This window comes from Ylistrum balloti, unplaced genomic scaffold (assembly GCF_031769215.1).
Source record: "Ylistrum balloti isolate Yb309-2 unplaced genomic scaffold, AGI_CSIRO_Ybal_v1 Utg369772, whole genome shotgun sequence".
Classification (NCBI taxonomy): domain Eukaryota; kingdom Metazoa; phylum Mollusca; class Bivalvia; order Pectinida; family Pectinidae; genus Ylistrum; species Ylistrum balloti.
Genome location: NW_026781965.1, coordinates 183,465 through 195,706, shown reverse-complemented (window position 1 = coordinate 195,706; position 12,242 = coordinate 183,465). Strand labels below are relative to the sequence as shown.

Sequence of the window (12,242 nt, the reverse complement as noted above, 5' to 3'; positions counted from 1 at the left end):
AAATTAGTACATGGACACGGAAAAAGCTGTTGCAAAAAACTTGAATGTCATTTGAAGAACCTGACATTACTTGGATTGGATTTATCTATATCTACATTTACAAGAAGAAACTTACACTGATGAAACAACTAAACTCTTTGTACTTTTTCAACTATTTGTTAAGTGATGGAATAGCATCATGTCTGACGGGTAAGCCTTCATTAAACTATTGAAGGCCTGTTTCCTATCCTTGACATTGGTTTATCTCCAGTGTTTCCTCAGCATCTTCTTTGCTTCTTTACATTTGATAAGCAATTGTTTGGTTGGTCCAGATTATTCCAAAAGCCAGTCAGCCCTTTTGTTGTCATAGCATAATGATTTAAGTTTCTTGTTCCATTTCCTGGCATGGGTCTCTGTTGCTCAGATTTTTCTGGGAGGAGAAGCTGCTTTTGCAGGAGGTCCTGTGTGTTCATTCCCATCATATCCAGTTGGTAATGTTTTTTGAGACTGACTGTGTGTGTTGGTGTTCTTCCAACTGACGCGTGCTGCATGGAAGATTGGGAGATTAGACAAAATAGATTTATTCTCAAGGAATACAGATAGGCTGGTACTTGTCCTTCCCACCTTTCAATACAAATGTTGAGTTAGGTAAAGCAGAGCCAAACAATGAATTAAAAATTATACACTATTATACAGTATCTTTGTCAATGTCACATTGCTGTCGTCTAGAAATAATTTAAAATTGAAAAATAATGACTACTTGAAAGTGTATGTGAATAGCGAATATAGATATATGAGAGTATAATCCAGGTTATGTGTTAGAATACAGGTAAAGCAGGTGGGAGAACAACACAGGTAAAACTGGTTGGAGAACAATACAGGTAAAACAGGTGGGAGAACAACACAGGTAAAACAGGTGGGAGAACAACACAGGTAAAACAGGTGGGAGAACAATACAGGTAAAACAGGTGGGAGAACAACACTGGTAAAACAGGTGGGAGAACAACACAGGTAAAACTGGTGGGAGAACAATACAGGTAAAACAGGTGGGAGAACAATACAGGTAAAACAGGTGGGAGAACAACACTGGTAAAACAGGTGGGAGAACAATACGGGTAAAGCAGGTGGGAGAACAATACAGGTAAAACAGGTAAAACAGGAGAACAACACAGGTGAAACAGGTAAAACAGGGAAACAATACAGGTAAAACAGGTGGGAGAACAACACAAAACAGGTAAACAACACAGGTAAAACTGGCGGGAGAATAACACAGGTAAAATAAGTAAGAGAGCAGGAAACCAGGTTTCGAGAACAACACAGGTAAACAGGTGGAAGAACAACACAGGTAAAACAGGTGGGAGAACAACACAGGTAAAACAGGTGGGAAACAGATAAACAGGTGGGAGAACAACACAGGTAAACAGGTGGAAGAACAACACAGGTAAAACAGGTGGGAGAACAACACAGGTGAAACAGGTGGGAAACAGATAAACAGGTGGGAGAACAACACAGGTAAAACAGGTGGGAAACAGATAAACAGGTGGGAGAACAACACACGTAAAACAGGTGGGAAACAGATAAACAGGTGGGAGAACAACACAGGTAAACAGGTGGGAGAACAACACAGGTAAAACAGGTGGAAGAACAACACAGGTAAAACAGGTGGAAGAACAACACAGGTAAACAGGTGGGAGAACAACACATGTAAAACAGGTGGGAGAACAATAAACAGGTGGGAGAACAACACAGGTAAAACAGGTGGGAGAACAACACAGGTAAAACAGGTGGGAAACAGATAAACAGGTGGGAGAACAACACAGGTAAACAGGTGGAAGAACAACACAGGTAAAACAGGTGGGAGAACAACACAGGCAAAACAGGTGGGAAACAGATAAACAGGTGGGAGAACAACACAGGTAAAACAGGCGGGAAACAGATAAACAGGTGGGAGAACAACACAGGTAAAACAGGTGGGAAACAGATAAACAGGTGGGAGAACAACACAGGTGAAATAAGTGGGAGAACAACACAGGTAAAACAGGATAACTACCATCACAACATTACTGCATTCATGTTTTCTCAAAATGTGGGAAAAAGTGAGAACACACCAAATCCACTTAGTAAATATTAAGGTGAAATTAATAAGATATCACTCATTGGCCAACCAATGCCAGGATTTCATTTCAGGTGAGTTAACAACTTGATTTGTGGGTTCATTAATAAGGAAGGGAAACCCCAAAGCAAACCGTGATAAAAAAAACTCCAGTGATTTCACTTTAAATATTGAAGTGACTTTGGAATTTATCCTGAAACCACAGCCCATTATTTTTATGTGTTTTAAAACACAAATTCTTCTTGAGTAAATATTCATTGCCACTACAGAATTATTTTTTACACACAAATTTAACTGAAATAGTATCATTTCAACTTTAAGAGTTTTAAGCACAACTCCACTAAGTAAGCATTGGAAGTGAATACTGAGACAAAACTTAAAGGACATCACTCATTTGCCAACCAATCACAGGGTTTCATTTCAGGCAAGTCAACAACTGATTTATGGGTTAACAAGGAAGGAAAACCCGAAAACATCTGGTGCATTGAAGTGCAACATTACAAAAAATCATTTCTCTGCAATACTAATGTGACTGCATTGTGAAAACAAAGTTGAGAAATTAAGCAAAATCCAAAAGTAATGATTTTGAGTGCTAATAAATTTGTTTTCAAGTTTGTGAGTTACTATCTACTGTAGTTTGTGAGCTCCTATCTACTGTAGTTTGTGAGCTCCTATCTACTGTAGTTTGTGAGCTCCTATCTACTTTTAACATTTTCAACTTCTTTTGGAAAATCCTTGAACTGATTGCAATAAAATTTTATAGAAACCTGCCATTGTCAAAGGTGCACCAAAATTGTAAATTATATGGTCCTTATTTCCCAGGGGCCCCGAGAGGCAGGGCCAAAAATGGTTGAAAAAAATCTTCTTCTCATTATGATAGAAACAAATATTCTTTATGGAATGAAACACCTTCAGATGCTTTACCAAAATTGTAAATGTCATGACCCCTGGGTCTCAAGGCAAAATTAAGTTTAGTTTATATAGGGAAATTACATTTTTTAGCATAATTAGTTACTTTCTATCGGAACTTAATTAGAATTGTTACTATATATAGAATGCCGCTTGAATGATGTGCATATACATTTATTGACTGACTGATCCCTAAGGGCTGATGGACAGAGCTAAAAAAAGGATCATCTTGACTGAAATTTAAAAAATCTTCCACTCAATACCCAGATAAGGTAGCACCAAATATTTTTTTCGCGGATGGACATATCTGCTTTACCAAATTGTAAATTTCATGACCCCAAAGTCTTGCACTTTCCCCTTGGGAGAATGTAAAGTTTACTATAGTTTGTATTGGAGTGTTACATATTTGAGCATAATTTGTTTATTTCTGTTGAAAATATTTCAGACTTGGTTAAAATTGTTAGTATGACAGAATGATGCACTTACTAGCCCTAGATGACCTGATGGGTAGGGACAAAAGTTCAATCAATGCCGGCTTAACTGCTTATCTGATGATTTTGTCTCACATTTGTATGGAGTGGATGTTACACACATGGAGTGGATATTTCACCTCATCGTTTTGTCTTAACGACAACTCCATATAATAGAATCATCAGCTAAGGCGGTATACAGACGGGGATAGTATCAACAAATTGGTGCAGTACGATTGCTTCTAGCTTCCGAAGACGTTTCTATCTCCCTAGACATACGAGCATCAAAATAAATCTATAATGTATCAATAAGACGTAATCTATGAATGTTGTATGTAAAGTTCAATCTAAATGAAAAGTGCAGTTGTGTTATAGATAAATAAAACATAAACATAGCAATTACATGTGTCCGTTTTCGAGACGATATGTTTTCGGCCTGTGCAGATAGAAAAAAGTTGCATGATCTAAGAGTTGTCTCCCTTGAATAAGTGAATCAGCCCTCAGGTATGCTACCTTAATCTTACCTGTACATATTGTAGGTGACGCTACGATCGATTTCTCAGGTGTGAATAATACAGGAAGTGAAGCCATTTTTCAAACAACTAGTATAACGATATCACAGAATATCGGCTACAGAGGTATAAAAAGTCCCACACTAAGGAAATGGCGAAGTTGCATCACGCCTGGGCGACTGTCGTCCTGTTTTTGGTTATATTTGTATCAGGTAAGAGATTTATGACGTGCATACCTGTATACGAGGTGTGGTACAGCTCAGCCAGAAGATGTTTTCATACGATACAAACGGTCATTAGCAGAAACCTGTAACAGTGTAGTTTATTTCTTCACTAGACTCCGAAAAATATATACATGGCTTATACATGTAATATTCAAAATAAAACATCACATTACTTTACCATTAGACCTGAACTGCTGAACGTAAACTGTGTAATTACATTAATACTATGGTACAGGTATTGTTTATATGCGTGTATTTTGTCGCGATTATGCTAAATTATCTGATCTGTAATACTTTTTGAATGATAAGGTGTGTCGACAACGAAAGAATTTCAGTGCAGATACTCATGTACAGATGTTAAAAAAAAAATAAGTCACAATTTACTTACATACAAAGCTACTGAGGAAATATAACTCACCTATCTGAGTGCATTTGTTAAACATTGTGTATATAAGTCCGTGGTTAAACATTGGATGTACATGCATTCTTTTATATGTGTCGTTAGTTTTCAAAACTAAGAGTCAAAAGTCGGAACTCTTTAATGGCATTAAACAAATTAAAGTCAACTTTAGGCATGAGAGTCAATATAGTGATGACATATACAAACATGTCTAGGACATATAGTTTGATAACTGGTTATATTATACCATTGTAAAAATGGAGACTCTTAATAAAATTCCATTCAGTAGGTACTACTAGGCACTTTTACTTTACCTAAATCCTTGATGCTACTGATGATAATGACATATATGTTAAAGTTATCCCATTTCTCTTTTAATTTCTTCATAGTTTTATGAAAACTTTACAGGAGTTGTGATAAAGTTGAAGCACTTGTGTTGGTGATAATTGATATGAGCTCTTAAGTACATTATTGTTAGGTAAACATTTTCAAACATTTGATTTTCAGTTGAAGGCCTGAACTGCTTCCAGTGTAATTCAACATTGGATCACAACTGCCAAGAACATTTTAACCATAATTATGACATCAACCCACTGACATCACAGCACTGTACAGTATGGAATTCTCGCTACTGTATCAAAATCACTGGCCTTTGGGGAGGTAAGTCTGCTCCATGGCCTTTAGTACAAAGGTTCTGTAAAAACATTTCTCCTAATAAAAATACCCAATTTGATGTGTAGTCAATACAGTTCCTGTAACTTTGGTGTCTGTTTTCCCTGCGATTAAGACATGTAATTACTGTGACCTTAGTGTCTGTTTTCCCTGTGACGGAGGTGTGTAGTTACTATGACTTTGGTATCTTATATTCCACATCATCAAGGTGTAAAGTTACTGTGACCTTGGTTTCTATATTCCCTTTGATCTAAGGTGTAGTTCCTGTGACCTTGGTGTCTATATTCCACTTCATCAAGGTGTGACATTACTGTGATCTTGGTGTCTATTCCCTGTGACCTTGGTGTCTATATTCCACTTCATCAAGGTGTGTAGTTACTGTGATCTTGGTGTCTATTTTCTGCATCATCAAGGTGTGACTACTGTGATCTTGGTGTCTATTCCCTGTGATCTTGGTGTCTATTCCCTGTGATCTTGGTGTCTATTCCCTGTGACCATGGTGTCTATATTCCACATCAGTAAGGTGTGACTACTGTGATCTTGGTGTCTCTATTCCTTGGGTGGAGATGTGTAGTTACAGTGACCTGGGTTTATATATTCCGTGTGATGGGGGATTTAAATTACTGTGACCTTGATATCTATATTCCCTTTGATCTAAGCTGTAGTTCCTATGGCCTTGGTATGTATATAATTCCTGTAACCTTGGTGTGTATATAGTCTCTGTAACCTTGATGTGTATAATTCCTGTGACCTTGGTGTGTATATAGTTTCTGTGACCTTTGTGTCTATAATTCCTGTAAGTTTGAATGTCGGGGATGATGTCCTTTGTTTATTGGCCTCTTTACCATAGCATGTAGATAAATTTCAAGTTTTCATTGTTTTTTTTTTTTTATAGGTGTGGTTGGCACTCATCGGTTCTGTAGCTCACGTGACCTCGGTGACCAATGTCAGGATATTTTCTACCCCGATCATGATCGTATGTACCGAGCTTGTGTTTACACCTGCACTGCCGATGACTGCAATGAGGCTAGTTCACTGTGGACGAAATGGACATTAGTCACATCCCTTGTGTTGGCTTTCTTTTCCTATAAAATCGGTGTATTATGAAAAGAGAACTTATGTCACTGAAAACACATAACACGAACAGATCTCCTTCAACTATGCAATTTCTGGATCACACACCAGAACCTAGGAGTATTTATGTAAACCAAGAAATACCTAAAGTAATTAAACATTGAAGTTGAGTAACATCAGCAGATTGGACATGTACTCAAACCTCAATGTTTAGCAGGAACATGTCTAGAAGATTATAAAAGATCATGTGTATATCACATAGCAGATATTTACATGGAAATTCTTATTCTAATACAAAAGTTACAGAATTTATATAACCTGGTTCAGTAATAGCATTGGATTTTTATACTATATGTATATACATTACTTGTGCCATCAACACTGAATCAAAGAGAAAGGTAGACAAATGATTTTACACCAGTCAGATTATAGTGCAGGTATATGTATCTCCAGTATAATGAGAGTCCGCATTTAACTGGATTGATGTTAGAGTTAAGCTGTTCTGACTTCCAAGTAATGTATTAGCCACATGTAGATATGTCTAATTATGAATGACTTTTAAATTTACTTCTGAATGATCCCTAAATTAATCAAAGTTCACTACACAAATTGTTTTCTCATACAGATCAATATTTTTCATTATCCACAGCAGATATAAGGAGCTATATACTATGTAGAAGACCCAATGATGACTAGATTTAATAATGAAAATGCATGATATCAAACAGACATGCTTGTACAAACTACCACAGCTGGCATATTTACTACCGGTATATAAAAGTGGTATGTGCTGATAAATGTAATGTCATAATTGTAAATGACAACAAATCAAAGAGCATAACATTTCAGAAAAAAATGTTAACACAAAATTTGTTTTTAATCCTGAAATTTCATAAAATTCCACCAAAATTTGCAGTATAATGAATACACCTGGTAATGTTGAGAAGTTGTCAAAGTTTTCAGTAAATCATCGTTATGTAAACCCTCTCTATAGTTTCATATACAGAGACCTGTGTAAACTGGATTTCATGCTACCTGTCCTACACCAGAAACCTTTATAAACCAGTACTTGCTCCAGATAATACTATGTACATTTTTTTCAAGAAGAATCATAGCAAAATCAGTTACACATGTGTCTATAATATTTTACCACTGTTCTTCATCAGACAAAAATGTATTTTGTACATAGACTGATTTCTTCTACACAAAAGTGGTAACTGAGCACACATGCTAAGTTCTACAATATATGTGAAAAAATTTGAATCTTAAAGAAATACCTGGTTGTCATATACTTTTCTTTTTAAAAGTTTTTGGTTTTTTTAGTAATTATGTTTTGTTGTTAACATCATGTCATAATTGTCATCAAAGATTGTTTAAAATTCATTAAACTTCCAAGGACATATCAAGGGAGATAATTCATGTATCATGCTCATTCTGTAATAGCTGTATAGATGTATATATGTAAATTACAACGTCTAATTCATTTCCTCATTTCATATTAAGTGGTTGATTAATCAAATAAGTAAATCCATTCCTTTCGTCTTCTTGTATTTACTTAATGTGTCATCTTATGGGAATCTGTATATAAATATATAAGCTATACTCTTAAGGATGTTGTAAGTATATGTCTTGTACATAAGAGAAGTTCTAGAATAATTCTATTTAATTATGTGGATATCATTTTTGTGCCATGTATAGAAGTGTGGATGTATATAGGACACACAATCTTTACTTTCCAAGGAAAAACCTAACACAAACATAGACTGGATCAGGGTGCTCTGTTGAGACCACAGTTATTGCAATATTGAGCAAAAATTTATCAATTAAGAAACAAAAACCCAATACCTTGTATTGATGGCGTGGTTCATAACCATGATTTAGTGCTATAGTTTTATCAGAAGATGTTGGTTTTAAATCATTTCAACTTTTTGATCATATCATCACAAAACTTCATTAATTAAAAGCAGAGGAATTGTTAAGATAAACACATTATTCCTGAATGAGAATTTCTTATCTCACTTATGGAATACCATAGTTTGACAATGTGGAAATACGTGACTCTTCTGTAAGTTAAATACAAATAAGATACAATAACAATGTCTATATTCATTTTGTACATAATCCAAATCAGAAGTAATAAATCAACATTTTCAATATCATCATTTTATATCAGGTGTTTTATACAAATTGTACAGAATATTCTTAATAAAAATAATTAAAATATTGGGATGCATAGTTTATTTGTTGATAAGGTCGATGTCGTAGTAGTGAAACGAAGGGAAGTAACTCTGAGAGATCAGAGCGTGTTTACTTTTGTACTTTTTATGAACGTATATAAGAGTTGTTTCCCTTGAAACAAACCGTAAATAGTTCTGAAACATTGGAATGATGGACGAAGTATAAATCTAGTTTAATGAAATTACAGGTTTATGTATAGTTCAAAGTAAAAGTGTTGAATACATAAGCATATTTTAATTTTTGTTTTTAGGAACCGTCAAGACTTGAAATAAATATCGGCTCCGTTCATCAGCTAAGTCCTGAACTTGTTTGATTAGATGTTGCTTATCTCTATTTTTTAGATAACACTGTCGACTTTAACTTTTTACATTGGTCAGGTCATTGAATTACCTGATTGGATACCATATTTGCCAGGGTCCGTAAATGAATGCGTTGTCGGAAAATAGAAACTAGCTGTTTATGACGAATCTTTGATATTTCGACCTACGGATCAAAGTCTCGTGCCCCTCAAGGTGCAGAATTTGTTCAACGAACCAAAGGAAAGCTATTAAAATAGGTGAAGTATGAAGTGGATGTACAGGACGTGAGGAGAAGGTCCGGGTAGATTTAAAGTGATTTTTATAATTTTGATCTCTTGGATATGTTTTATTTTGGGCGTTATTTTCAAAATGAAAACGGGAGAGAGTGGGATAAGGAAATGTGGTAATTCAGGATGTTTCTTTACAAACATTTAGGGGCTGGTAGCCCGGCTAGTCTACTTACTGTAGGTATGTATTATACATCTCTCGCACTCCATCTCTTGTTGGGATTTGTTTTGTTTTTAATTGACTTTACCTCCAACGTTCTACTACGCAACCCTTTTATTGGTAGACAGATCTCATGCACAGCTCATTGCCACCATTATGTCACTGCGCTCCCGTGTTAAATAATGACCTGCATTGTCATTCCTCTGGTGTCGCACCGACCCATTACGGACGGGACGCCTCTGATTGAGTTACCATTTCATCGTCGTTCCTGAATCGACCTGTCACGCAGTCACCCGACACCCCCGGATGCAGGCCCGGGGACAGGGGTCACCAGCGACAGAACCAATCAGACGGGCTGAACGCATGCCTGCACATCTGTGGTGACATTGTTTACGTAACAAAGAGATAGCTCGCGTGACCAAGTTCCCGTATAGTGTTCGGGCTCAATCTGGATGCACACACAATCACGGAAACTGCGTTAATGTTTCTGGCATGGCTCCAGATGTCAGATATAGTTTTAATTCGGACCACTTCTTCGTTGTTTAGTCGAACTTCATAAAATATTTCTTATTGTTGTCAAAATTTCCGTGGTAGTTTTAATCAGTGAGATACATGTCTTTTAGATTGTTTCGTAAGTACTGTGCTTCAGTACCGAAAGCCCCGTGTCTAGGTACGACTGGGAGTCCGTCTGAACGTCCGCTGACTTATTTATACAATTGTGATAGTATTATCTATGGGGTATAACGTTTCATTCATAATGGTTGCGCAATATACGCTTCCCGTGTTTCTTTCGCCATAATTTACATGGAATGTGGTCTGCGATGAACGCAGGATGCGCCTGCCCTGAAAACCTTAAATGAAATAAGACAGATATTTCAGAGGTTTTTGACGGGATCTACATAAATCTCCCGCGTTATCTGAGGGTTGTCCTGCATTACCACATCAGAAGCACACAGACAGAAGTCGTAGTGCCGCACAGATACTAGTCAGTTTAAGTATTTTACATAGAATACAGGCAGCATCGAAAACTGTATATTTTAGTAATTACCCCTTGTGTAATAGTCACATTTGTTACCTGTAAGATTTTTCAGAAATCATGATGAGGCCTATATAGAGAACATTAATACTCTGCCGTTTATGCTAAATTGTTTCGGAAATAACTATAACGTACCATAAACAAGTAGCTTTGAACTATGTTAATATCTTCTATCCGTAGCTTTTGCCTTGTAGCTTGTGGCGATAACATGATACCTGTTCAGCCGGGTGGTGCAATGATAACGTACTTGTCTTTCATCAAGGCCGCTCCAGGGTACGATATCCAGAACGGACATGAAAAGGAATGGAGTCACCTGCCGATCACGTGGCCTTTCCCGGGTACTCCAGTTTCCTCCAAGAGTAAGATACCTCGAGCGTTTCCACCCGGGTCAACAAGAGTTGTACAAAAATTGTTGCGCAATAATTGTAAAACAAATAAACTTTAATCTAAAATAAATCTAAAAAATAAAAATGTTTACTTTGGTTCTGACTGTGTATTAACTTTGTAACTTTTAGATAGCGGTGCTAACTTGGTACTGGTGTGTACTTATTTAGTGTCCTGTAGTTAGCGACTGTTTTGTGGTTCGGACTGTGCACTACTAACTTGCACAGCTTAATAGTGACTTTAGGTTGTAGTTAACGTCACAAGCTTTACTTGTACATAAGGCTAGGTCTGGTTCATTTGACACATTACATACCGTCAGTACTGTAACTAACTCAGAGACCGGTATAGGAATTTAATTATAACATACTGTACTAAAATTTTAGGTACAAAACAATGACATGAGTGCAACACCTCTAGGTGTTGACTATATACCCAGACGTCAGTGACCGCACCTCAGGGATGGACGCTGGGAATGACTGGAAAGTGCGTGCGTGCCTTGCCCGTGATTGTGACTTTATTGATAAAGCACGTGAAGATGAGTGATCGCATGTTGTACTCTGGCGGGGATGAGCAATACATGCACTAAAACTATGGGAATAGAATTGACAAATCACGAAATGTCCTATCATGTTTGATCAATCTCCTTCTTCATGATCACGTGATATCAGGACAAGAAGTCAGACCCCAAAATGGCGGTTTGTTTCTTACCTCAAACTGACCCATGGGAAACAAGGTCTAGATCCATAAAAAAGTCAGCATAAATCCATACTTAGCATGGATTTTGACCACATATTGAAAACAATGGCGAGTCAGTGTATTATTCGAGAGAAAATCTGTGCGGTTATCACCACAACTTTTGACAATTTTTATCATCGAAATAGAAAAAAAATCGAAGTTTGTGAATAGTTTGAAACCACTGTACATTTTGCATAAATTTTCTCACATAACTATCGTGTTACCACAGTCATTTTACCATGACATTCTCTTCTGCTATGACACACGTGTAATATGACCTCGCAACAAAGATTGGTGGAAGGTTGCTTGATTACTTTTGTGACATCACTATAGAAAGAGATCTAGAATGACGATAGCGCCAATTTGGATTTGGCGTGAGTCAATTATGATGCTATTTTCATTGTTGTTTGTTAAGTAAAGGGAATGCTACATCTTTCTCCATTTTATATGAGGTTTATGGAATTTATCACAAAAAAAAATCTCATTTCATTTATGACATATGAATGGAAGCTCATTTAAGATCCTCTATTAAAATAACGTGAAAATTTAACAATTTGAATAACATCCGAGTTGTAATTGGTCACACTTTTACAGGTTGATCTCAGCAGAAAATAGCACGTGCTGTTGAAAACGTATATCATTAACCGAAACATAACTTTTGGAGAAACAACAACGAAAAGACGGATTTTAACACTAATTTTTGGAGGCTTACGCCTTTTCAGTTTCGTGACCATGTACAGTGACATTGTG

At 36.5% G+C, this 12,242-nt stretch overlaps 2 protein-coding genes across 2 annotated transcripts in view; one reads left to right on the top strand and one right to left on the bottom strand.

Annotated features, from left to right (window-relative positions):
- Positions 1-12,242, bottom strand: part of LOC132543837 (uncharacterized) — a 187,111-nt gene that overhangs the window by 17,620 nt on the left and 157,249 nt on the right. The gene's annotated exons all lie outside the window — the stretch shown is intronic.
- LOC132543924 (U-scoloptoxin(05)-Sm1a-like) lies at positions 4,123-7,895 on the top strand. The gene is made up of 3 exons (XM_060207478.1): positions 4,123-4,195; positions 5,115-5,267; positions 6,175-7,895. Exons 1-3 carry the CDS (start codon positions 4,135-4,137, stop codon positions 6,384-6,386), a joined length of 426 nt encoding a protein of 141 aa, XP_060063461.1. The 5' UTR covers positions 4,123-4,134; the 3' UTR covers positions 6,387-7,895.